We start from the raw sequence: 27,682 nt of genomic DNA, 5'->3' as shown, positions 1-27,682 counted from the left end.
TATATTGTTACCACCAGTTTACAGCTTGCATATCGCGTGTGTATGTGGGTCGCCTGATTCCTGTCACCTCGTGCTATGCTGGTGTCGGCGGCGACACCCCAAAGAAGTGAACCACCAGAATTCCTCCAGCTAGGCCTCACATTAACTCGCCAGATAAACACTATGAAGATTAATTATTATCCTTTTTGCGCCACTACAAGTATAAAGGAGGAGGAGGAGGAGGAGGAGGAGGAGGAGGAGGAGGAGGACTGCGTGGATAGGCCTTAGTATTTTCGATTGGAATAAAATGTCGCTTTCACGCCCTTATCTTCTCCTCTCTTCCTCCTCCTCCTCTTGGCTCCATATTTGGCCACCACGCCTTCCCTCCATCCTTCGTGTTCCTCCATCTCTCCTTTTCCTTCTTTGGTCTCTATTTCATCCTTTCATACCATTTATTTCTCCCTTTCTTTCGGTCTTGTGTTATTCATTCTCTCTAGTTTTCAATCTTTTTCTCTCCATCCCTCGTATCTCATGTGATCCTTCTCTCCAGTTCCTCTTCTCTTTACCATTCGTCATTCTATCATTTATCCAGTTCCTTTTTTCTTCTCTCCAAATTCACTTTTTCCATTTTCCCCATACCCCTACTGTTTCTTCCTTAAACTGTTTTCTCCTTCCTTTCCTTCCTTTTGTACAGACGTGAGAGGTGATACAAACAGAATTGATTTATGTGGTGCTGAATCTTTGTTGTATTTGTAACCCTAAACATAGACCCGTCTCACTCCCCTCCTCTCTCTCTCTCTCTCTCTCTCTCTCTCTCTCTCTCTCTCTCTCTCTCTCTCTCTCTCTCTCTCTCTCTCTCTCTCTCTCTCTCTCTCTCTCTCGATAAGTTAATAATATGCTACAAAATCTTTAATCTGTTCGGTGCTTACTATTGGAATCTGTACGACCGTCTTCCCTTTCACGCTATAAGTGGTGCAGGTCAGGGAATAATATAGACCATTCTTGATGGTCCTTACGCCTCACGTTGCCCACCACTTGCTATTGAAAGACAAGAATACATTATCCTACATCATCCTCTTGTAATCCTCCTCCTTTACCGCATTGTAGTAATATTCATAGTTCAAGTGGTGAATGTGTAAGACGTGCAAGGTGCCATTGTGAGTTATTGCGCGGTAGTATTCATAGAGATAAGTGGTCAGTGTATAAGTTGTCATTGTAACCTATTTTGACAACCTGTTTTACCACAAAGGAGGAATAATTCGATGGACTGGCCAATTGTGTAATGCTTTTTGTCATCCTCCCCTGCTCATTGCTCTCCAGTAAATGATGTGGGTGTGGTAAAAGAAACGTTACTAGTGCCGTCTCCATGCTCATTGTACTGTGACCTTCTCCTGCAAGCTTTTTTTTTTTTTTCTTTTCATCTTGATATTGGATCGTTGTTTCTTGTCAGTTGCTTCCCTTACCACGATCAAATATCATATTCTCCTCTAATCTTTTCTCGTGCGGGTTTTTCTTTTTCTTTTCCTTCCTTTTTTTTGTTCTTGTTTTTCTTTGCTTGTTTTGTTCTTTTCTTGGTCTTTTTCTTTTCTTTTCTCTTTCTTTTTCTTAATTTATTTCTTTATTTTTCTTTATATTTTCTTTATTTTCTTTCTTTCTTTATTTATTTATTTTTGCGACAACTTTATATTATCTTTCCAGCTTAATCATGACCTTCCCCTCATCCTTCGCCCATCCACTCCTATCTTCACCATTCTTCAGTTGCTTCCTTTTCCACAATCAGATACAGTCTCCTACACCAATCCTTTCTCCTGCAGATTCATTTTATTTAATTAATATTTTTTTTTCGTGTTACCTTCCTATCTTGGCGATCCTCTCATCCATCGCCCATCGACTCCCATATCCATCATTCTTCCATCAACAAAGCCCTCGTCTCTTCCCACTTATCCATACTAATACAGTCAGTCTATTTTACTGTATTTTCTTCGATACCTTTTTTATGTAAGTGGTACTGGCGTAGGGATACAATAAACTTAGGGGAAAAAAAGGCCCACTGAGGTGCCAGTCCTTGAAGAAAAGTCTACTACTACCTTCTGTTTCATAATACCAGTGAGGGGAAAATGTAAGAGAAATCAGGTATAGTTTTATCATAAATTTATTTGTTTAATTCTACAAATAGAGTAATACTGTACATGGCAGAGGGCAGCACGGGACCTCTCCTTAGGAACGCCCAGTGCAGGCTGCGGGAATGTTGGGTGACAGCACGGCGAAGGGCACGACCAGGACGACAGTGGCCTAGGGAAGGAGGGTGGACGAGGGGGCGATGGCGTGAGGGAGAAGTGTCACCCTCTCACCAACTCATGGGAGAGAGGGAGGGAAGGGGTAGCGTGAAGCGACACTCCATCCGTCCCTCTCACCCATTACCTTCTCACCACCTCCACACGCACCTCCCTGGGCCACGGGCCTCGGCGAATGCTACTTTTCCTCACCTCAAACAAACCAGACGAAAACGAACGTTACAAAACGTTACGGTACGCAAAAAAATAAAGCGATGCATTATTACGAGTTCAATCTGCTTCTTCTATGTACAGAATGTAGCGTGTCGCGGTGGTGAGGTGACTGGTGGTTTGGTTTGTGTGTATTTCTGTATTTCTCAATCTTCTCCTCCTCTATCACTGTCCTGTTCATAACTTACATACTATATTTACAAGTCTTCTTACTACACACAACACTTCTTAACTACAGCTTACACACACACGCACACACACTCTCTCTCTCTCTCTCTCTCTCTCTCTCTCTCTCTCTCTCTCTCTCTCTCTCTCTCTCTCTCTCTCTCTCACGCTACAAGAGGTGATATATGTACAGTCATTCTCTACGTCGCTCACTCCTTGGCTTTAGGGTTTCTTTCACTTGCATAATGCCTCCCTGTAGACCCCACTTGACTGTACACAATGGTAGTTTACAATAAGAAAAGATGACTTGTTAACATACGTCGCACTAGCAGCGCTCGGATGGTTATGTATGGTGGTGACTTGTGGTGATGAAGGGTGAAGTGGTTGTGGTGATACGGATGTGTGTTGTGATATGATAGTGGTGGTTTGTGGCGTTAATGGGGATGAATGTGATGGTGGCGATGGTGGTGATGGTGATCGCTTTGGTACTATATAACACACGGGTCCCGGCATCACACTCACTTATTGCCAAAAAGTTTCGCCGAACACAGTCGTTTGTTACTTTTAAGTCACCCCCTTGAAGCACCGAGCTACTCCCCTTGGTTACACGCTATCTTTCCGCGTCGTCAGTGTACAACAAATAAATACTAACTCCGCATCTCTAGCTGTCACTGGGCTTCATCAGTTAATTCGAACCGACCTCACGTGGCCTCGGGTGTGTAACTAACAGTAGGTGGTGAGGCCTTTCTCTCATCCCATCACCCTGAAACAAATCCGTGGGCATAATGCCTTAAGATGTATGCGGATCTTGTCCGATATGTTTTTGTCTCATAAAAGGGAAAAACCTGAATGGGATGGTTATCTTCTCGTGTTGTTTTGAGAGCTCCCTATCTGTTATCTCGTCTCCGAGTAGTGGCTCATTGATGGACGCAATCTCAACTGAAGACTTGTTATCGGCAACAGAGCTTCTTCGTCAGGTACCTTGATAGTGGAGCACAGAGGAACCTCATCTGAATATGGCACGGCGAGTGGGAAGAGGGGAGGGGATGGGCAACGAGGTACTAGAGAAGGGACGAAAGCAGGAAAGCAAGTAAGGTATTCACTAGGGAAAGGTGGGAGCAGATATGAGGGATCCCTGGTGGGTGAATGACAGTTACATCGGGATGGAAGAAAGGACACTTATTGGCTAGGTAACAGATGGGCGCAGTGCCTTCGTCGCCTACTCTCCCGCATGTAACCAGACATGGGGAGGAGGAGCACTTGAGCGAGGCGCAGGTCCAGCGGGGAGAGAATCCATCAGGACTGAGAGGCTCCTTGGACACCTTGTGCTTGAGTCTTATTGCCGCCGGAGAGCAGCAGAGGAACTGGAGGGACCGGAGCGAGTGGGTCAGGGAGAGTGGAAGATCCAACTCAGAACTTGTAGGCCACGTTGTCCCTGAGCACCGCCACCTGTTTGATGGAGTACTTGGTGCACGGCCCGAACCAGGAGGCCCATTTGGTGCACACCTTCTTCTTCTCCAGACTGAAACACTTGGTCTTCATCTTGTTGAAGAATACGTCCCCGACCAGGTCAGCCGCCGCGGTGCCCGTCATCTTGAGGCATGCCTTGAACCTGCCGGAGGAAAAGGAAACCTGTTATAACGTGTTCATTGCCGGGCTTTCTGGCTTAGAAGATATGAAGATAGATAAATGGATAGATAGATGAATAAATAGATGAAAGATAGATAGATAGATCACGGATGTAATTATGAGAGAGAGAGAGAGAGAGAGAGAGAGAGAGAGAGAGAGAGAGAGAGAGAGAGAGAGAGAGAGAGAGAGAGAGAGACGAGAGAGAGAGAGAGAGAGAGAGAGAATCTTATTCTAATCATTCCTGCTGTCAAGTTGGACCTAAAAATGTCGTCTCCTTTTTCTGCGATGCTTTATAAGACATGAAGACGAAAAAAAAAAAATTATATATATATATATATATATTATATATATATATATATATATATATATATATATATATATATATATATATATATTATATATATATATATATATTATATATAAAAAATAGGACATAGTGGACGGTGATTCGTGTTATCTGCGGCGCCACACCTCGAGAGGCGACGATTGTTAATAAACTCCTGACAGACAAGATATGCGTGCGTGCGTGTGCGTGCGTGCGTGCGAGTCTTTACGTTTAAAATTCACAATTAATACAGTCTGTCACCATCCCATCACCTCAGTTATGTACGAACTCTCACATCACCATCACCACTACCTCGCCCCTTTCACGACGCTTTCCTCCTCACGACCCGCCACTTCAGCGTGAGATAAGACAGGCGCGTTATCTGGTCGTGTGTTGCATGGTCACTGAAGGTCACAGCATCCCCATCGCCAAGCATCACGCCGTGCCTTAATGCGCCTTAGTGAGATTTTATAGTGGTGTGGGTGGGATGTGCTTTAGTTTTGTGTGGTTCATGTATTTCTACCTCATTGTTGCTTCTTACATATTATTATTGTTAACATGGTCATTATCATTGTCGTTGTTGTTAATAATAATAATAATAATAATAATAATAATAATATTAATTATTATTATTATTATTATTATTATTACTGCTACTACTACTATTTTTACTACCACTACTAAAACAACAACAATAACAACTACTACCACTACTAGCACCACCATCACCCCCGCCCCCACCACCACCACCACTACCACCACAACTACTACTCTCACCACCATCACCACCACTACGTACATATCCTCCTAGTAGTAGGAGTTGTAGTTAGTAGTAGTAGTAGTAGTAGTTATCGCTTGGGGCCCTTAACGTAGCGGTGGCGAGAAAGAGTTTACATCTAGATCACTCCCTTTGTGGCCCTTGATATCCCAGGTTTCCCTTTGCAAGCTTCCCCTTTTACGGTGTATGAGAGAAAAAATGGTTTCACTCAGCCTCCCTCGATCAATAAGTCTGTTACGAAGGGAGAGAGGGAGAGGGAGGGAGGAAAGTTCTTTTTATTTTGTTATTTTATTTTTACTGTCGTTTTTTCCCACAGTGGAGTGTTCACCGTGATAGTGGGAACAGGGAGGGAGTGAGAGGGAGAGGGAAGGGGAGGTATATGGAAGGGTAGAAGGAAGGGAGAGGTAGAAAGACATGAAGGAAGGAAGGGAGGGAAGAGAAACGCTAAGGAACAAAAGGAAATGAGATGTGAGAGACAAATGAGTGGAAGAAAGGAAGATAGGAAGAGGCAAGAAAGATATGAGGGAGTAATGGAAGGGAAGAACGAAAAAAGAGGATAAGACAGGGAGATGCTGAGGAAGAAAGATGTATAAGAAAATATAAAGGGTGAGGGAGGAGGAGGAGAGAGAGAGAGAGAGAGAGAGAGAGAGAGAGAGAGAGAGAGAGAGAGAGAGAGAGAGAGAGAGAGAGAGAGAGAGAGAGAGAGAGAGAGAGAGAGAGAGAGAGAGAGAGAGAGACGGTGAGATGAAAAGGGTTACAGAAGAAAGGTATAGGAGGGAGGGATGGAGGGAGAAGAGGAGGAGGAGGGGTGGGAGGGAGGAGAGGTAATGAGTGTCTATTAGAGTCAGCCAAGCCACACGCCGCTCACTCTGGCAGGAAAGAGAAACAAGGGAAGATTAACGCCGCTACAGGAGGAGGAGGAGGAGGAGGGAGGGAGGGAAGATTTAAGGTGCAAGAAATGTAGTGGGAAAGAGAGAGAGAGAGAGAGAGAGAAAAAAAAAAAAAAGGCGAAGCGTGTATTAGAGAATTAGTGTAAGAGGGGAAGGAAGAGAAAATTCATCTTGATAATCACATAAAACTTAAGGGAATTGAGATGTAAAGAATCTATGAGCAGAGAGAGAGAGAGAGAGAGAGAGAGAGAGAGAGAGAGAGAGAGAGAGAGAGAGAGAGAGAGATATAGGCCCCCTCACTTAATACCTTCCTTCCTGCCCCTCCCCATTCCTTCTCCGCCTCCCTCCCTCGGCGTCCTCCTTCACCCCGCCCCATAATCATCGTAAAAGCATCGTCCCCACAAAATCTTGTCCTCAACTTGACGGAAAACAAAAGCTAATTTAGGGAGTTTGACAGCGGGCGGCCTTCACTCTCTCTCTCTCTCTCTCTCTCTCTCTCTCTCTCTCTCTCTCTCTCTCTCTCTCTCTTATCCCTTCTCTATTCTTGCCTCACTTTCTCTATTTCTTTCTTATTTATCAGGTATCCTTTAGCCCTTCCTGCATCCCTCAAGAAAGTTCTCTCTCTCTCTCTCTCTCTCTCTCTCTCTCTCTCTCTCTCTCTCTCTCTCTCCCCCCTCGTCCTACTTCGCCGTGCGGCCTAAACCATTTTAATCAAATCGTGAAACTCCCAGAGGCACGGGCCGGCCTCCCCGAGCGCCCTGACGCGGCTGAGCTGACGGCGGGCCCGCTAATGCCGCTAATTTGGCCGCGTCGCCCCCCTGATAAACCCTGACCCGACAACTTTCCCGACAAGAACTACCACCACAGCGGGGAAACAAAACCCTCGAGGAGCGTGAAGCTCTCGTGGGAAGCTGCCGCTGCTGCGTAGTTAGTAGTAGCGGTAATAGGCAGTCACAGGCCTAAATTCCACTCCCAAACACTCCCACTCGCAAACACAAGTGCCTCGATCTCCTGATTCACTGGATTCCTCATTTTTAACATTCCATTCACAACCTCACACACAAAAAAGTAAAAATAGGAAAGCAATAGAAAGAAATGCCTCGTAATAAACAACACTCAGAGGCTTACACTCCACTCCCGAGGCGCTATCACATGTAGCTCCATCTCTTTACTCACTGGACTCCTTCTTTTTAACACTCTAATCACACCACACAAAGCCGTCAAATAGGAAAACTACAGAAATGCCTCGTAATAGATATTCTGAGGCCTAAACTTCTCTCCCGAGCCGCAGACACGTGTGGTCCCAGATTGCACTCTCAATTGGATGAATTCCTTCTTTTTAAATTCCAATCAAGTGCTATGAAGCCCTCACAAAACAGTGAAAACAGGATAACAATTGAAAGAAATGTCCCGTAATGGGCACTCAGAGGCCTAGCACTCAGAGGCCTAAACTCCAGTCCCGAGGCGAGAACACGTGTGGCCCCAGATTTACTTTACACTCGATTCATAGGACACTTTCTTCATTCCAGTCAAGTATTGTTTAACCTCCACAAGAAACAAGAGATAGAAAAAACAGTTTGAAGAAGTATCCTGCACAACCAACCGAACCATCTTTTATCATACACAGGCGCCACAAAGCGTTACTGCGTCTTGGCCATGACTCAAGAAATGTTCACCTCTTGCTATCTGACACGTGGCTCTTACTGATTATTGATGAAGGTGAACCTGAACTGAGCTGCTTGCCTAGTACGAGAGTCAGGTTTACTTATTACCACCCAGGAAAGTAACGCTGAATTCCAGTTTTGTGTCTGGAAACTTGGCCTTGTTTTTGTACTGGACAGGCGGGAGATTGCTCACTCTCCAGAAGCAAGATCGCCTTAATCCTACATTGCACCTATGTTACTTTTAAGCATCCTCCCTTTCTCTTATCCTACATACCTTCCACCTAGATTCTATAAAAGCAGCCTTCATCAAGCTTACTCCACCTTCTGTAGCTTCCATCTACACCCACAACACCTTAAAATCACCCTCCATCCAGCTACAGTAATCTTATCCAGCATCATCCACCTTCTCTACCACTCCACCAGCCTCCATTCAACTTCCAGACACCTTCATCCAGCCTCCTCCACTTCCCCCCCAGCAACACCCGACACCCCAACACAGATGTCACCCTCACCACTCACCATCACCGCCAAGTTATCCCACACTACGTCAAGGCGGCGCCGCTTTTATCACCCCACAACAGACCACTACCTTTGTATAGGCCGACAAGGGACACTCCCCCACTCTCCCTCACTCCCGCACCCCTCCCTCGCCCCACACCCCCACACCTCTCCTCCTCGGTCTCATAGAAGGCAAGAGTTATGGATCTGGTGGTAATCAGAAATAGTTCCTTTTCATCAGTATATTAGTAGGATGTGAACGGCAGAGGGGAGCTGTGGTCATAATATCCACTCCATTGCACAGTCAGCCTTCTACAAGATCCTCCTCCCCCTCCCCCTTCTTCCCCTTCCCCTCAGTCTTCCCTCTCCTTTTCTCCTCCCCGGTAGAGGGAGAGAAATGGAGGGGGAGGGAGAAGTCACATTGTGTTCAACCCCAGGCCTTTGTACTACCCTCCAGGCCTCTCCTCTCTCTCCACTCTCACTGGCTCTCACTCACATCATTGTCCACCTCCTCCTCCCGAACACGTTTAAATGCCAGGCCTCATGTTGGGAGTTTTAAATGAAGTGATGCTGGTTTTTGCCTCCTGTCTACTCTCCCCTTTCCTCCCTCTCTGCCCCCTTCTCTCCCTCCCTCGTGATCATAAACACACCAGATGGGAGTAAGTGGGATCGAGTATTGTTGGAGTCTTTTAATGTGTTTTTTTTTTCTTGTTCCGCGAGGCCAAGGTCTGTGTCCTCATTTTTTCCCTCTCTGTTTGTGGCATTCGATTATTCACACAAACATGGATTTCTCGTTCCTCTTTCAGTTGCGTCCTCCTCCTCCTTCTCACTCCTCCTCACTCCTCCTCCTCCATCCACTCAGCCACAAACACAACACTCCAGCAACATACAAACGACCAAGATTTTCACTAAACACTAAGAGGGAATTCCTATTTCGGCCCTTCCTCCTCCTCCCTTCCCTCCATTTCCTTCCTCTCCTCTCTGTTCCCCTCCCTTTCCCCTTCTCTTTTCCTCTTTCCTCCCGTGTTTCTTTCACTATTCTATCTCTGCCCTGACTCACTCTCAGCCTCCCCCCTCTCTCTCTCTCACTCTCTCTGATATTTTCTCATGTCTTAATATCAATGTCTTAATCTTTTTCTGCAACATTATGGACAGACCCCAAGAGGTGGACAAAAAATTACCTGAGGAATGTGTGTGTGTGTGTTTTGCAGAAAAGTTCTTCGTGTACTTTTCATTATCAGGTACATAAACCTTACGTTTTAAATGTTTACTGTGAAATTCTCATAGACTAAAGAGAATGAGAGAAAAAAAAATGTAGTCATTGCAACAGCCTCTGATTCTATAGCTGCTTTTATCAAGGATACGCTTGAAACAGCACGAATTTGAAAGTTAAATTGTTTAGTCGCACCACGCGCTAAAACTGGTCTTGAATGAGGATGAATAGCCTTACCCAGCATTCATCCTGCCGCGCCACCCTTCCCTGAGTATCCTCACAAAACATCCACCAAGAAAAAAAAAAAAAGAAAAAGAAAACTTCATCTTTTATCTTCAGCGGGATTCGAACGGTGAACACAATCGCATCATTTACGGACTTTGGGGGACGGTGACAGTATGTACGTATGTTTGTTGCCTAACTACCCTGACGCATTCCTCCATAACAGGCTGGCTTGTGGCGCTGTCCTGGCGTGGCCGCTGTAGGGAGGGGATGGGCCGCTTCATATGGTAATGCCCTAGTGGGGAGGGCATTGTGGGAGTCACGGAGGGAGGGAAGTGAGGGAGGGATGACGGGAAAGAGGGTGAGTGACTGGGTATGCAGGTAGGTGAGTGCGTGCGTGGGTATAGGCCAAAGGGAGGGAGAGAGAAAGGAGAGGGATGGAGAAGGGAGGAAAGGAAGAGGAGAGAAAAGGAAAGGAAGATAGGAGAGGGAAGGGAAGAAAGGGAGAAAGCGAATGGAGGTAAGGGAGAAGAGAAAGAAGGGAGGAAAGGGGAGGAGAGAGAGAGAAGGGAGGAAGGGAGGAAATGAAAGCAGGAGAGAAAGAAGGAAATAGAGAAGAGAGAAAGGAGGAAAGAGAGGAAAGGAGAGAAAGAAGGGATTTATAAACAGTGATGTAAGAAAGTAGGTAAATAGAGATCGAGAGAGAAGAGAAGCAGTTATGAATGAGTGATTATGGGAGACAAGGGGAAGAAAAGGAAAAAATAGAAGAGATAGCCCCGTAACAGCAATAGGAAAGAAAGCAACAAAGATGTATAGGAATAGAGTAAGGAGAGAGTGAGAGGAAGGAAGAGTGGAAGGGTTAGCATACAGGTAGGAAGAGGAACCGTGGGAAGGAGTACTAATTAGGAACAGGTGGAAAGGGAGGGAGGGAAGAGGAGAGGAATGTTTGTGTGATAGATAGGGAAGGAATAATTAAGGGAGGAAGGGAATGAAGGCAGTGAAAGAGAGGGAGAGGGAGGAGGGAGAATAAATGAGGGAGTAAATGAGGAACGGAAAAAGGGAATTAATGGTTGGGGAAGAACGAGGGAGGGAAGGAAGTGATGAATGGGAGGAAGAGAGAGAGAGAGAGAGAGAGAGAGAGAGAGAGAGAGAGAGAGAGAGAGAGAGAGAGAGAGAGAGAGAGAGAGGATGCGTGTGCTTGTGGTCAACATCTCAATAAAATGTCTCGATTAATTTTTGAGTAAACTTTCCAACTTTCCCTCACAACTTAACGGAAACACACACACACACACACACACACACACACACACACACACACACACACACACACACACACACACACACACACACACACACACACACACACACACACACACACACAGCAGCAGCAGTTTGTCGCGTGGTCCAAAAGTGAGAGAGAGAGAGAGAGAGAGAGAGAGAGAGAGAGAGAGAGAGAGAGAGAGAGAGAGAGAGAGAGAGAGAGAGAGAGAGAGAGAGAGAGAGAGAGAGAGAGAGAGAGAGAGAGGTGGGGGGACAGGCATATGGAGAAGGAAGGGAGGCTTAGATAGTAGAGGGAGGACTAGGAGGAGGAGGAGGAGGAGAGAAGAAGAGGAGGAGGAGGAGGAGGAGGAGGAGGAGGAGGAGGAGGAGGAAGAGGAAGAGAAATGAGGTGGTTGTGAGGTCGTTTATTCATCGGCCCAGTTATCGCCTTCACAGCTGACCGCGCCCGAGACCCAGCGATGTGTGCCTCTCTCTCTCTCTCTCTCTCTCTCTCTCTCTCTCTCTCTCTCTCTCTCTCTCTCTCTCTCTCTCTCTCTCTCCTCCTAGTAATGATAACGTGATCCCGTCGCCCCCTGCTCACACCCACATCCAACCACACACACACACACACACACACACACACACACACACACACACACACACACACACACACACACACACACACACACACACACACACAGCCCATTACCATTATATATGTAACCACTATTCCTTTGAGAGAGAGAGAGAGAGAGAGAGAGAGAGAGAGAGAGAGAGAGAGAGAGAGAGAGAGAGAGAGAGAGAGAGAGAGAGAGAGAGAGAGAGAGAGAGAGAGAGAGAGAGAGAGAGAGAGAGAGGTGTGGGGGAGGGACTGCCGACGAGGACAAGGAAGTGAATTTACGAAACCTGGTAAGGGGGTGAAGGAAGGAGGCAGAGGGGAGGGAAGAGAAGCATCACTGTGTAATGTTTCCCAACCCTACGCGCACACACACACACACACACACACACACACACCATGACCCCGCTCCGTAAGTGACCTCGGCCAGTACGTAGAGTAGGTGAAGGTCAGTTTGCATATGTCTGTATACTTTACTCCTCCCCTCCTGACTTCACTCCCCACAAAAAAAAAAAATAAATAAATAAAAAAATAAATAAACAAATAAAAAAATAATAAATAAAAATAAATAAATAAATAAAGAAAGAAAAAATAATAAATAAAAATAAATAAATAAATAAATAAATAAGCTGCCTTGTCTCCTTGCTTCGTAGCTTAGCGGGACAGGTAAGGTCAGGTAAGGAACATAAACTAAGGTCATTATAGATACCCAGAACTTTCTCTAGAAAAATAAATGAGAGACAAAGATATAAACATTTTTTTTCGTGGATGCATGACACAAAGGGCGATTTCAATTGACATTTTGCCACTGAGAGACAATCCTGAAGTTGAGCCAATCAATCCATCCGGTCCCTGAGTCAAAGTTCACTCAGGTTACCCGCAATCACCTTAAAACACGCCACTTCTACATCTAATTTAATCCTCGACATGAACTCTTGAGCTCCATACAACTTTGCGTGACTCTAAGTGCCCCCCTATCACCCTGACCTCACTTTCACCACCTGTATCACCTGTATATCCCATTACACCTGTCCCTTACCTGTCCTCACGCACCTGACACCCCCTTGATAGACGATGATGAAAAGGTTACCCTACGTGGCTTTGATTGCATTGTACCTAAAACTTGTAATTTCACGGTATGGAGGGTTTGGGTTGGTACTATGCACAAACCCTGGAATGTGTCGGGGGGGGGGGGGAGGGCGTGGAGGGGAGCTGGGCAAAGGAGAAAGGTCAGAAGAAACTGTGGTGAGGTACTCAGTTGTCATGTGCAGAGAGAGAGAGAGAGAGAGAGAGAGAGAGAGAGAGAGAGAGAGAGAGAGAGAGAGAGAGAGAGAGAGAGAGAGAGAGAGAGAGAGAGAGAGAGAGAGAGAGAGAGAGAGAGAGAGATTGTAATGTCCTAGCTTGGCTGAGGAAAGCAAACATTTTATGAATTGAAAGTGGAGGGACGTGATTAATTGCTCTCTCTCTCTCTCTCTCTCTCTCTCTCTCTCTCTCTCTCTCTCTCTCTCTCTCTCTATACCACTTTTTTACTTCCCTCTCTCTTCCCCTTCCTTCACCTATCTCTTTCCCCTCTTCTCCCGTCTCTCTTTCTTACAATCATGCACAGACTCAGCTGGCCAGGCGCCAAGGTCAGTAAAAAAAAAGGTTTCCTAGCGTGAACTGACTTGCCTCCCTGTTGCTGACTAACTGCAGAGCTTACCCACTCTTACTCAACAGTCCTTCAGCTGATTGGTGCTGAGTGCTGAGCTGGTGATGAGGTAGGGAATCATACGCAACTACTCTCTCTCTCTCTCTCTCTCTCTCTCTCGGTATCGTTTTGTATCTGGTCGTGGCGGCGGGTCGGCATCCTCGTCACAATAGACCGTCGGGACCCAGTAATTACCCACAACCCTCCTTGATTTCTCCCGAGGCTCTCACTCCTCCTCTTGGCTGCCCCCGTCTCTCTCTCTCTCTCTCTCTCTCTCTCTCTCTCTCTCTCTCTCTCTCTCTCTCTCTCTCTCTCTCGTCCTATTTCTTAATTTCCTGGTCCAGTACTCTCCTTCCTTCGTGGTACTGTCACATTCCCACACTTCCCTCACCTCAGTCTGTATGTTTATTAAGTATTATTATAATATGTTAGTTTCTTTTATCTATCTTCTTATTTCTCCTGTGTTATTTCTTTACTGTTTCAAATTTATTATTGTTTCTATCAGTTCCCTTTTATTTATTTCGTAATGTATCTCTGTTTCTTTTCACTCTCTTTATCCGATCTTCCGTCCTTTCCATTTCATTACGGGTTTTTCTACGTATCTCTCCCATCACTCTGGCGAGGGAAGGCCCGAGTGGCAATCAGGTAAACAAGAGCCATGCCAGGTGATCATTCTTCTCAAGGTCACTGCTAAAAATAAAGAGTTCCCCGAGATGAGAATAATCCGTGGTTTGTGGTGTGTGTGTGTGTGTGTGTGTGTGTGTGTGTGTGTGTGTGTGTGTGTGTGTGTGTGTGTGTGTGAGAGAGAGAGAGAGAGAGAGAGAGAGAGAGAGAGAGAGAGAGAGAGAGAGAGAGAGAGAGAGAGAGAGAGAGAGAGAGAGAGAGAGAGAGAGAGAGAGAGAGAGAGAGAGAGAGAGAGAGAGAGAGAGAGAGAGTTTTCTTAATACAATCATCTACTACTACTACTACTACTACTACTACTACTACAATTACTACTACTTCCAACACCACAACCATCAATATCAGCACTAACACTGTCATTCCTACAATCCACTGTCACCACCACCACCACCACCACACCCGAATTGATCACGTTAACCTGCCGTCAAGATTTCTATCCTGTAATCCCTCCGTCACTGCACCTCTGATCGCCACTCATTCCCAGAAGCCTGCGACTCATATTGAAACAACGCCCAGGAAAAATGCATTACGTTAACACACATACGCCACCAGAGAGAGAGAGAGAGAGAGAGAGAGAGAGAGAGAGAGAGAGAGAGAGAGAGAGAGGGGAGGTGAAGGCCAATTGGATAAAAAAAAAAAAAAGGATATAAAAGAAAAAAAAAGGGAACTATAGGCTAAGAGGAGCATGAGGCCTTAGGAAGCTAATGAGGAGGAAGACTCGAGGGAGGGAGCGATCGGGCACCACGAAATATTGTGAACCAGGAATTTATGCCCCAGAGAGAGAGAGAGAGAGAGAGAGAGAGAGAGAGAGAGAGAGAGAGAGAGAGAGAGAGAGAGAGAGAGAGAGAGAGAGAGAGAGAGAGAGAGAGAATGACAAAGAAAAAAAGAGAAAGAATGACAAAAAAGGAGAGAATGACAAAGAAAAAGAGAGAAAGAGAATGACAAAAAAGAAAAGAGAAAGAAGAGGATGAGAGAGAGAAGAGGAAAGGAGAGGAAAAAATAGAAGAGGAGACGGGACAAAGAAGAGAAGAGAAAAAAGAGAACAGAAGAGAAAAAAAAAGGGAAGAGAAGAGGAGAGAAGACAGAAGAGGAGAGGAGAGATTTCACTGAAGAAACTCAACAGGAGGCAGGAAAAAGGAAGTAGGGAGGATTTGGACGCCTGTTCCCTGGTCTGGTCTGAATGAACTGGAAAGACTTCATCTGGCGGTGAACGATGCGCCTCATCATCCCTCACCACCACTTAAAGGAAGGAATCAAAGAAAAGGAAGGAAATTAAAACAACCGAAACGAGACAAAATATACAGAAAAAATGGAAAAAAAAAATTAGAGGTAGACAACGAACACCGTTAACAGAGTACAGGTGAGGGCGAAAGGCAACACTGGTCCACCTGTCTGTACACCTGAGCTAACAGTAACAGGTGTGGCGCCGGCGTTCAGATGCGCTGGTGTGTGTGGCTGTGGTGTAAACTTACGGTGGTGTGACTGCGAGTAAAATTATCGGGTTGTGGCAGCGATGTAGACGTGAACCTGGCAGCAGCCCGCCCATGCTCCCATATCCGCGCCTTATCTGCTGTCAGTACCCAAGTGTCTTGTCGGGTGAGAGAGAGGCCCGGCAATTACAAGACAGGAAAGCCGGCACGTTGAGAATCTTGGCTCAGCCGCCCTAAACCTGATCCCGGCGCCACCAGGGCACATCAGCCCACCGCTACCAGCCAATCACGCGCGGAATTTAAAGTTAGTGCAATGGTTTTGAGCCAATCACTTTCCTCCCCGACGGATGGGTTGCAGAACCAATCAGAAAAAGCTTGCGGCGGGCGTGTGAGCAACTGGCCAATCATGACGCTCGAGGTCAGTGGTGGACCAATAGCGTGGCTGGATGCGACACACCTCCAGCCCCAGGTATTCCGCAACTCCGCTCCGGCCGGCAATGCTGTTGCTACTACTACAACGATTACTTCTACTACTGCTATTACTACTACTGTCCTACAACTACTACTTCTACAGTAGTAATAATAATATCTTAGTTTCTTTTTTTTCGACTTTAAACTTCACATACTCGTAGTTTTAACTTGTGGACCGTCGCCAGTGTGTGTGTGTGTGTGTGTGTGTGTGTGTGTGTGTGTGTGTGTGTGTGGTTTTTGCTTTCTAGGGCCTAGGCCAACACTTATTGAGAGAGAGAGAGAGAGAGAGAGAGAGAGAGAGAGAGAGAGAGAGAGAGAGAGAGAGAGAGAGAGAGAGAGAGAGAGAGAAGCATAAGTAACCCGAGACCACTACTCACTATTGTTGCTGGTGTGTCGCGCGCGTGCACGTGTGTGTGTGTGTGTGTGTGTGTGTGTGTGTGTGTGTGTGTGTGTGTGTGTGTGTGTGTGTGTGTGTGTGTGTGTGTGTGTGTGTGTGTGTGTGTGTGTGAGTGTGTGTGTGCCATAGTGCGTGCGTGTCAGCCATAGATAAGAAGCATAAATTCAAGCCTGATGGATCACACGTAGCCCGGATTAACTTGAGTAAGCCTGAATCTTGCCCTGCTCTTAACACCCTCATCCGCGCCGTCTTATCCTTATCTCCGCCCTGAATACCCCACTCTTCACACCTCAGCCTATGCAGGGACAGGTGAAGGGAGCACAGGCGCCCCTACCTTTACCTCTTCCTTCATGTGAACTACCCTCTTATGTTAACGTCTACCCTCCTCCTCCTCCTCTTCCCCTCCCCCTTCCTCCCGCAGGCTTCGTTTCCTCGCTGTTTTCAACCCATTCTCTCTTTCTTCCTCATTCTGTTCATCCTTCCCCTCCTCTTTCTTTCCTCTCCTCCTCCTGTTTCCCCACAAGTTATCTCATAACGAATTTACACTCTACCGACATCCGTCTCTCTCTCTCTCTCTCTCTCTCTCTTGCTTATTTTTTTTTGTATGTGTGTATTCCCCTCTAGATTATCTCTGAATTCCTATCCTCACCCTTCTATTTATCTCTTTCTCTCCCTCTATCTCTCGCACCCCTCCACCTAATGCTCCACTCTTGCTCCCTCCCTCCACTTGTGCTCCACCGTTACATCACTTCCCTTCACGTGTCAGTATTGGAGGTGTGGCAACGCTGCACTGCTTGAGGCTAGGCCCTCATTCTCTCTCTCTCTCTCTCTCTCTCTCTCTCTCTCTCTCTCTCTCTCTCTCTCTCTCTCTCTCTCTCTCTCTCTCTCTCTCTCTCTCTCTCTCTCTCTCGTTCCTTTTCCTCCCCTCCTTAGTCCTTCCTGTCTCTCTGCCTCCCTGCATGAGTCTTTCAAACTTCTTCCTAAGAGAGAGATTCCAGCCTTCCTGGAATTATTTTTTTGGCTGTTGCGGTGAATAGCAGGGTGGTGTGGGAAGCGAGTCACGGCTGTGGTTAGTTAGTGGCTACAGGTTTTCCTTTCCTAGACTGTGGCTTTTGTGGTCATTGTCACCATCAGTGGACTGACCTGCCCTTCTCCCTCCCGGCGTGTCCACCAAATGAAAGGTAAACGTTGCTCTTTCTGTTTAGTGTTTGTTACTCTGGATCGTCGCTTCGTGCGGTGGGTGAAGACGGGTGTTGATTGGCTTGCAGAACATTGGAACTATACGTGAATACAATGGTGTTTGTCGCATTGAAACACTTGCATATATTATGACAAACTAATATTTACATTATTTCTAATACCTGGGATTGCAAGTACCTCAGTGGGCTCTTTTCTCTTCCTTTTTGTTGCCCTAGACTAGTGTTCATCTTATGTATAAAAAAAAAAAAAAAAGCTTCACGTAAAAGTGATATTGCGAGAAAAAAAAAATAAATAAAAATAAAATGAGCCCAACTGCAAGCAGACACCGTGATTATTTGAGTTACTAAGATGGGAAGAAAAAGAAGTGTGACAAGAGATTTTGAAAGGAGGCCATGATTGTGTGTGCCGCGGCACACGATGGCTCCACTGGTTATGGCCGCAGGAACACTATCCGGGGCGGTGGGCGGCCCCAAACACGGCTACGACGGCTCCCTGGCATTTGGCCCCGCCGCCAGGCAGGCACCGCGCGGGCACCTTCAGGGTGGGGTGGGGCAGAGAAAGGGCACCCATCAGGCCGCCACGCCCTTCCCCACTCCTTTCTTTTACTACCCTCACCACATTGAGGACACTGAAGTCGAGGCTGACATGACCCACCCACCCACTGCCGCGGCACTGACCAGGAAACGCCTTCCAAAGTAATGACTAAGTGCCCTCCGCAGCCTTCTTCACCCCCTTCCCGACCTGTCCTAACGCAACACCAGGAGGCTCACTGAGTCCAGTGCCCGGTGGCCTTCACAACCGGCGTGGTGTGCTGGCCACCTTCACAACCCAGAGTTGGCCTTCAGTAAAGTATTGCTTAGTCCGCGGCCCTGTCCAGCCCCCATGCCAGCAAGGCCTCTTGTGATCCGCACATTAAGCCACTGACCGTGAGGCCCACCACTCCCCAAACACAACTCAGAAATGAAGGTTTGTGATAACAAACTAGTGTTAATGATCGCATGGAACTGTAGAGCGTTCACAGTATTTACTCTTTGTGAATTTGCGCCTTTATTATGAAAAAAAAAAGAAAAAAGGAAAGATCATATCCTGATGCAAGCAAGGGATCCTGCTTGTAAGAAAGCTGCAATGCGCCACAGCTCGCCATGGGTGGTGACAGGCTGGGGTTTAAGCATAAGATGCTGCACTGACCTTAAGTCACAGCCGCAGTGGTTAATGGTGCCCAGGTTGGTGTTCCAGAGGCCATATTTCTCCGTCATGAACTCAATGAAGTAGGGACAGTGCAGGTCGTGTTGGCGGCAGCAGTGGTCCACCCGCACCAGGCCGCCCAGATCTCCGTAGGTGTTCGCGTCGTAGTGGGCGCCGCACCACTTGGTGAACGGCATCCTCAAGCTGAGCAGTGACCGCTTCGACCTGCCGTGACACACACACACACCTGCTACTTACTTACCTGTCCTTCCATCACTGCTGCTGCTGCTGCCACAAAGACACATCTCCGCCTTTCCTCGACTACGCCAACAATAACCAACGAACAAACGCACAATGGTCGCACAGCATCAGAATCTCGAGAACAGACCCACCGACTACAACCAGCGTCCCTGGGCGCCGCTCGCCGCAACTCCGCGTGGCGAGAGCAAGAGCAGCGCCACGCTGTTGAAATCTCCGTGCACCGCAGCGCGCACAACCATCGCAAGCCACCACGAAGACCCAACCCCAAGAAGCAGGAGGGAAGAGACAGGGACAGCACGCGGCCTTCACCTTCCAACTCACCTCTCGTCACAAATGCAGTGGGACACAGTGGTGGGATGCCTGTTGTAGACTCCGTACTTGTAGGCCATGCCGGCAATGTTGAGGGGGCATTTGTCGTGTTTCCTGCAGCACTTGTCCGCGCCCATGTGGCCGTCCAGGTCGCTGAAGGAGGTGGCCAGGTCGTCGTTTCCACACCACTTGGTCCCCGGCAGGATGAAGAACTCCTTGAGGATCCACCGCTTCCGCCTGCGTCAACACCACACACAACTCACACTCACGACACCGACTCCCCCACCACCCGCAGGTGACGCCCGGTGACGCCTTGCTCTGTGTCGTGTATCTTGTCTGTCGCGTGTCTCGTGTCATGTAGGTGTCAGTCACAAACAGTCTGGCGTCACACGTACAGCACATCGTCACACCGTCACTTATCACCATTACATGGTCGGTGGTGCTTCACCTACACAGTCCCAGGTGGCATTAAGGCTGTCATGTATCTAAACCTGAACACTGTCATGCCGATACATTACTACGAAATTCTTAAACTTTCGGTAATCCAAGAGGCAAGCGCCTATTTTCTTTATGTAAGAGGGATACTGGCGAAGAACAACAAAATTTGTATAGAAAAAGGCCAACTGAGGTGCCAGTATCAAAAGGAAGGGCCAAAAGGATCAAAGATGGAGAAGCGTCTGTAGACACCTGAGTGCCAAGTCTGTCACGGTATTGCCTCGTGTTGACAAACGTTCCCGGGAGTGTATGAGGAACGTTTGCACACGTGAGCCAATACTGCGAATCTTTTTCTTGTATTGGTAACTTATTTGCAGAATTTAGTGGTAATATCAGCAACTAGTGTCCTTCCTACATAAAAAAAAAAAAAAAAAACTACGTACAGTCTTTCAAAAGTCTTTTGGTGCCTGCAGCCAGTCATGTGTTCTTCTAACCCCTACTTGTGTTGCATGTTACCAAGCAAGTCAGTAAGTAAGAAACACTGAACGCTTTGCCATTGTCATCTCAACAACAAAATTTAGCAAGAACTACCTTAGGCTAAGATAAAAGCTAAACTCAATAGAATAATAATGTTGTGATTAACTCTTTTTAAGTTTTATGGCATTGAACACAAAGTTAATGAACTAAAATAGTTAACATAAAAATGTAGGAAGAACTAAGTTTTTGAGAGAGAGAGAGAGAGAGAGAGAGAGAGAGAGAGAGAGAGAGAGAGAGAGAGAGAGAGAGAGAGAGAGAGAGAGAGAGAGAGGAAAGGAGAGAAGAGATAAGAGAGGAGAGGAAAGGAGAGAGGAGATAAGAGAGGAGAGGAAAGGAGAGAGGAGATAAGAGAGGAGAGGAAAGGAGAGAGGAGATAAGAGAGGAGAGGAAAGGAGAGAAGAGATAAGAGAGGAGATGAGAGGAGAGAAGAGATAAGAGAAAAGAAGAGATAAGAGAGAAGAGAGAAAAGAAGAGATGAGAGAGAGGAAAGGAGAAGAGCGGAGAGAGAGAGAGAGAGAGAGAGAGAGAGAGAGAGAGAGAGAGAGAGAGAGAGAGAGAGAGAGAGAGAGAGAGAGAGAGAGAGAGAGAGCACTGAATAATAGTGATCATACATGAGTCACACTAACACACTCGGTCATGCAAGACTCAAAGGTCATCTACGTATAGCATTAAAAAATAAACAAATAAATAAACCAAATAAAACATAAATAAAACATAATAATCGTCAGGCACATGACAACATTCTAGGGAACAGTCAATCAGGGGCAGTCGAATCATATTCACATCACAAACAAGACAACTATGATGCAAGGATGCAGAATCAAACCAGGACACATGCAAGTATTAATCTCAGAGTCAATGGAGAAGTAATAATAGTAGTAGTGGGAGGAGGAGGTTGCGATGGTGGTGCAGGAGGGAGAGGAGTGGGTAGTGTGTGTGTGGGGCGGGAGGTGGTCCAGACAAGAGGTCAGAAAACGAGACGGTTTGGCCAAAACGTGTACAATCTCACACGAAAGCAAACGAAGATAAAATATAGTGACATAATCAGGAATTAGACTAAATTTGGCCACTCGTGGGACGGAAGTGAAGAGGCAGTGAGGGTGGGTAAAGTGAGGCGTCGTGGCACTCACTGGCACCCACTGGCACTCTGCCCTGGGCCTGACTCAAGACAAGGCTGTGAGATGACTGGCCCTTTGGCACCTTCAGGGGATGTGTTGCTTTCCCCTTTAGGTCTGTTACACACTTGTTTTCTCATTATTATTATTATTATTATTATTATTATTATTATTATTATTATTATTATCATTATTATTATTATTATTATTATTATTATTACTGCTGTCTTCGTTTTCCACTGACTGGACCACTTCATATTTTTCGCTGTGGACACGAAACATGTCTCTACCACGTATCCAGTCCCCACACACACGCGAACCCTCCTCCCTCCTCCCCCACCCTTGGGAAGACACTTGGACGGACAGTACAAGTTGCCGTCACAGCGAACTCACCATCACAACACTCACATGCGTCAACCTAATTACAGTCCTTCTAGATCTAGGAACTTTGCCACCCCATGAAAGCCTACAACAGCACTGCAGGATGCGGTAACTGCATTACTACACCCCACTGGAGCCGAAAACGCACCTCCAGCATTTGCAACACCAACACCACCAACACACACCACCACCGCACCATCTCCCAGCAACACAACCTAAGCTTGACCTCACCCGCCAACACTACAGCGTCAGATCAGCGGCCCCGATCCACAAGGAAACGATTGACCAAGACTACAAGAGCACAGGACAAGAGACGAGTGCGAGGAGAGGGAGAGAGTGTAATGGAAGCAGCAGCAGCAGACAGGGTTGAGGAGTGAAGGGCGGGGCAGACACTCACCAGCCCCGCCCTCACGCTCACAGTGCCACGGTGCTGGGCGGGATCTGGCACCCTCACACCCACACAGTGCACTTTACATTATACTTAAGGAATAGTTTAAGTCCAGGCAGTTATATGGTACATGAACCTTTAGCTTCTGTTGTCTTTCAGGACTTTTAATGCATCAAGCTGATTCTCTTAGGCTCATTCTCAAAACACAATGTTATCAGAATGCTTTTTTTTTTTTTTTATCTTGTTGATGCTTAATTTTTCGTGCAAGAATTTATTTTTGGTTGCTCAGTTTTGATGTCACGTGATGCACAAGACTGAGGGAAGAGCAGGCAACCTCGTGACCTACCTGGAGTGGGACTGATGGCTGTGGGTGGTGGTGGCTTCGCCCTCTGCCACGGCGTGGTGGTGGTTGTTGTTGTTGCTGTGGTGCTGGTTGTTGCGTCTCTCCAGTCGGCGCTGCGCCCTTACCGCCCTCTTTACGCTCCGCCGGTGTTCTCTGCACTGTTGGGGAGAGAAGAGAGAGAAGAATATGCATTATCGGACTTAACAAATCCCCACAGCAACCTCAAAGTTGTGCATACTGAACAAAAAAGTTGAGATATACCAAGCGGATAAACACAAAGGTGTCATTTACCTGTGCACGGAGCTTCTTGAAGTGAAGGACGGGCCGCAAGTACTGGGGCAACTCCTCCTCCTCGTTGAGGTGCACGAAGGTCACGTTATTGAGGGAGCCGGACCATTCACCTGACGGAGGAGCAAAGGAGACACGTGATTTAGGGAATGGAAGTCTTCCCTATGCCTCTCAACGACTTCCTACAGTTTCTTTACATGAACCCTCTGTACATTATAACCTGGGATCTGATGACGTCTCAAAAAGAATTGGAGACGCTGCAGAAAAAAAAAAGGAAGTTTGTCCGATATGGTGCGCGAAATCACCAAGAAACAAGGTTATCTGGTTGTTCGGGCCTTATCAGACCGGCATCCTGAACTAATCTCTTGCTAGTCTTGCTGCTTTCTGCTTTACCTATGACCCCCACAATAGTCTTAGACAACCCGTGATGACTCTGTACCACTCGTATACTTACGTACACAAATACAAATCCTGCTCAGAGACATAATGCTGCCTATCACAAGCTGCGGTACTGTACAAATGACGCTCCAGACTCAGCGGTTAGGGTTCTAGCTCGCCACCGCTACCTGAGCTTCGTCACGTGGGAAGCGGCGTGAGAAATCCGCCACTGATATACCCAAGCGTCACCCGCAGCTGTCACATTACCGGCAGTGCAGTCACGCGTCCCTACCACCGCCCACCAACGTCACCACTCCTGCACCCACACACCTGCCTCACCCCCCATCATCATTCCTGCAGTTCCTCACAGCACCACACATCTGCCTCACGCTCACCTGCTGCAGTGGTTCTGGCGACAGCAGCGTCCTCCTCAAACTTCTCCATGAACTCTGACACCTCGCCCGCGTCCCCTGACAGGCGACAGTCACGCAGGGAAAGTCCGTCCACGCTCAGGTCATCGGCGGCCTCCCCCACGTACACCAGCGTCAGGAGGCGGTGGTGGTGGTGGATCTGACGCAGCACCAGCCCGCTAAAGGGAGAGGAAGGAGGGAGTGAGCGAGATTCATTGGAGAGAGGAAGGAGAGAGGGAGGGAGGGAGGGAGGGAGGGAGGAAGACAAGATTCATTGTTGAGTAAATCAAATAACGAGTAAATTAGGTGAAATACTCGTATATGTCCACTACGCATCTGTGAAGGGAGGGAAGTGGAGAAGCGAGAGACTGTGTATGCATGCACGAAGATTTAGTGTCTTTAGATTAAATACGGAAAGAAAGAGAAGCAAAGAAAAATTAACACTCTGCCACTACCATTACTGATGAAAACGGAATAAAGAAGCAATCAACAAACATAATAATAATAATAATAATAATAATAATAATATAATAATATAATAATAATAATTGACAATGAATGGATAGATGAATGAACAAATGAATGAATGAGTGCATTTTGAGTGTACGTCAAAAGTAAATGACGCAACGCAGTGAAAGTAAAAAGATGTGTATGTATGTATGTATGCATGTGTATGTGTGTGTATACGTGGGTGTCTAGAGGGGGGAGGAGGAGACTTGGCACGTGACTAGGGGACGGGTATAAACGAGGGAGGGGACTGTGATGACCTTGAGAGAGAGAGAGAGAGAGAGAGAGAGAGAGAGAGAGAGAGAGAGAGAGAGAGAGAGAGAGAGAGAGAGAGAGAGAGAGAGAGAGAGAGAGAGAGAGAGAGAGAGAGAGAGAGAGAGAGAGAGAGAGAGAGAAATTATAAGGACACACTATATGAGACGGGAGAAAGCAGGAAGGACACACGACACAGGACACCGCAGCCTTCCGCAAGTTGGCAGGGAGCTGAGGGACAAGTGAAGGGGTCTGTCTATCCAATACCTCCATGGTCTATCCTGTCACTTGTCTGTCCTAGGCTCGCCCACTAGCTGCCTTAACGGTACAAATGCAGCGAGGGCGAGGGACAGCCTGGGGGGGAACCGCTAAGCTAAATGCCAAGACCTCGCCAGCTTGTTAGTGCATTATTAATGTTCCTGTTGCTATTATTCGTATCGTTGCTGTTGTTGTTGTTGTTGTTGTTGTTTTTGGTGTTGGTGGTGGTGGTGTTATGATGATGTTGTTGTTGCTGTTTTTTTTTTTAAGTAGTAGTAGTAGTAGTATCATAACTTTTACTACTACTACTACTACTACTACTACTACTACTACTACCGTGTGTATGTGTGTGTGTGTGTGTGTGTGTGTGGCAGAATGTTTGGGTTTCTTCACGGATTAGTGGAAGCTATTGACTTATTATTCCGATGCTTTTTCTTGGAATTGTGTTTTTTGTTTTTCTATTACGAGAGATTTTCATGATATGTTACGTATGAAGAGAGAGAGAGAGAGAGAGAGAGAGAGAGAGAGAGAGAGAGAGAGAGAGAGAGAGAGAGAGAGAGAGAGATGAGATGAGAAATGGGGCTTTGTAATAAATGCGGTCAGAATCTCGTAAATCGTCAAGGTCGTGAGATATCTGATCATGGAATGTGGCGATCAGGTGACCACCTCTTCCTCCTCCTCCTCCCTGTTCTCCTCTTCCTCCTGTTTCTCTCGCCACAGTCCCCACAAAAATACCACTGCCAGAAACCCAGACACACATCTCTTCCTTCCCTTCTCCTCTTCCTCCTTCACTCAGCTAATTTTAGACCTTTCCAAATTATTACTATTATTACTTTATTATTAATTATGGGAAAAGTGAGGTGGATAGATTTGCGAAGGAATGAAAGATGTATAGTGATGTACGGTAAGACTTTTCGTAACGAGTTTTTCTCTTAAGCATCCCCTTCACTTCAAGAATGTTAAGTATGCAGTAAGTGTAAGGACTGTATTCAGAAACACTTCCGCGCCGCACCGGCATTACATTCAAATGACTAGTTGAAGAGACGGGTTTTTATGGGCCTTATTACGGTTCTAGTGACAGATTAACGTGATTTATACATTCTTAACGGGAGAATGACACTGGAGAACCTGGCTAATCATCTCTGTGGCCTTTAGAAACAGTCGTGGTGAAGGAGCTGAACGTTTCTAAATCCGGGTGAAAGAATGGTAAAAGAATACTCATCACTATCCACAACGTAAATTTACAGCCACCATAGTAATCTTAAACACAATCAGATTACACCTCCCCCCAGCCCTTGCCACAGCACCCTCAGGAGTATAGTATTCGCTACTTAGCCGAGTGTTTCGCCTTGAGAGTGAGGATTGAAGTCTTTCCCGTCCGGTGCGAGTCAAGGGGTGTTGATGAGGGTCAGCGAACTAAGTAAACTGAGAGTGTCTGTTTGAGAATTTTTCCGTCTGACTGTCCGGCTGATTAGTTCGTTGACTGGTTGCTTCTCTCTCTCTCTCTCTCTCTCTCTCTCTCTCTCTCTCTCTCTCTCTCTCTCTCTCTCTCTCTCTCTCTCTCTCTCTCAACAGCTGTCAGACGCCTCATGTATCGCTTGCTGCTGTGGTTTTCTCGTCTGTCTCGTGAACTTTCATCTGATCTCATTACTGAGTTGCCAAGCTTTTATGTGGTGTGTGTGTGTGTGTGTGTGTGTGTGTGTGTGTGTGTGTGTGTGTGTGTGTGTGTGTGTGTGTGTGTGTGTGTTATCGGTGTCACGAATTTAGCATAAACAGCATTCCTCTCTCTCTCTCTCTCTCTCTCTCTCTCTCTCTCTCTCTCTCTCTCTCTCTCTCTCTCTCTCTCTCTTGTACATGTCAGTAACCAATTCTTCAATCTACAAAGTTTCCAATACCACCTCCTTCACCTTCAACACTCACTCTCTCACTTCATTCTCACCACCACCGACTTTCCTGTTACGACCAGTTGTACTACCAATACCTTGAAAAATCCGTCATTTTCACTTAAAATATGAATTACGGAAAAAAAGTCACTTTTCACAGAGAGAGAGAGAGAGAGAGAGAGAGAGAGAGAGAGAGAGAGAGAGAGAGAGAGAGAGAGAGAGAGAGAGCAGGAATACTTTCACCTACTTCTCCCTCAGCCCAATATCGCAGGAACAGTAACACCACACCTGCACACCTGCGCCCCGTCCCTGTGCTCACCTGTCGCTGCCTTGGTCGCGGCGCACGGAGGTCTGCTTGGCTGAGATGCCGTTGTAGTGGATGCGTATCTCGTGCTGGCCGTCGTTTAGGTCATCTTGCGCCACGAAGTTCGGTAGCGCCTGCCCGGACACTGCCAACAGGAAGGGAAGCAGGGAGACGAGGGTGAGCAGGAGGCCCATGAGTGTGACACTGTGCGGACTCATTGTGGACTTCCTCCTCGCTGACTAGGCTCAATGGTAGTCACGGAGATATACACGAGTGTTTGAAGGGTTGCGGGAAGCGTATGCAGACTTCGGATGGTATACACAGGAAGGTTTACACGTTTTTTTGATTGGGTATACACGTCGGGTGAAGGTGTACACTCTTAGATGTGTACACGGACTAGAAGGAAGTGTGAGTGCAGGTAGAAGGTATGTGGGGCTGGGAGGGTGTGCGGGGAGCCAAGTGATGCAGTCCCGTGCGCGACACACACACGCCCCTCTCCCTGCCACACTTGTGTATACACGGTGACCCACGTGGCGCGCTTCTTTATACGTTGGGGTTCTTGGGCGAGTTGCCGCACGCCACCTTCCGCCCCACACCTTCCTGCGTCCCTTCAGAGCATCCACAGGGCATCAGGCAGGGTACAAAATCACCCTTTCACACATTCCTACCATTTGCAAGCATCACAAAGGCTTGGTGGGTGAGGGTGGATGAAGTGACGTGGATATATGTGGCAGGCCCTTCAGGAGTCAACGTTTTGTGACGTCACGGGTGGTGTGATGTGGGGGGCGGAGCGTAGACGGGGAAGAGAGGGCAGGGTACCGGCAGGGGGGTGCGGGGGC

The 27,682-nt window shown here is 47.0% G+C and overlaps 2 protein-coding genes across 4 annotated transcripts in view; one reads left to right on the top strand and one right to left on the bottom strand.

Annotated features, from left to right (window-relative positions):
- LOC135093407 (probable ATP-dependent DNA helicase HFM1) overlaps nt 1-27,682 on the top strand; it is a 289,819-nt gene that overhangs the window by 55,054 nt on the left and 207,083 nt on the right. The window contains exon 32 of one of the 2 annotated variants that reach the window (XM_063992681.1): nt 25-2,803. The exons of the other annotated variant lie outside the window; for it this stretch is intronic. The gene's annotated coding sequence lies outside the window, so the exon portion shown is untranslated. Of the gene's footprint in view, nt 1-24; nt 2,804-27,682 lie in introns of those variants that run through there. 2 annotated transcript variants of the gene reach the window in all.
- Nucleotides 2,116-27,367, bottom strand: LOC135093411 (uncharacterized). Of its 2 annotated transcripts, none has more exons than XM_063992691.1 (6): nt 26,859-27,367; nt 23,625-23,818; nt 22,855-22,964; nt 22,567-22,721; nt 18,798-19,019; nt 2,116-4,260 (listed from the first exon to the last, which is right to left on the bottom strand). In XM_063992691.1, the coding sequence occupies exons 1-6, from the start codon at nt 27,059-27,061 to the stop codon at nt 4,059-4,061; spliced, it is 1,086 nt and encodes a 361-aa protein (XP_063848761.1). In that variant the 5' UTR covers nt 27,062-27,367; the 3' UTR covers nt 2,116-4,058. The 2 variants fall into 2 exon arrangements, with proteins under 2 accessions (XP_063848761.1, XP_063848760.1); XM_063992690.1 differs by lacking the exon at nt 18,798-19,019 and adding an exon at nt 19,377-19,601 and having other exon boundaries at nt 26,859-27,366.

The sequence above is a fragment of the Scylla paramamosain genome, chromosome 43 (assembly GCF_035594125.1).
Source record: "Scylla paramamosain isolate STU-SP2022 chromosome 43, ASM3559412v1, whole genome shotgun sequence".
Taxonomy (NCBI): Eukaryota; Metazoa; Arthropoda; class Malacostraca; order Decapoda; family Portunidae; genus Scylla; species Scylla paramamosain.
Note: the sequence above shows the minus strand (reverse complement) of the source record. Positions and strands in the feature narration are given on the sequence as shown.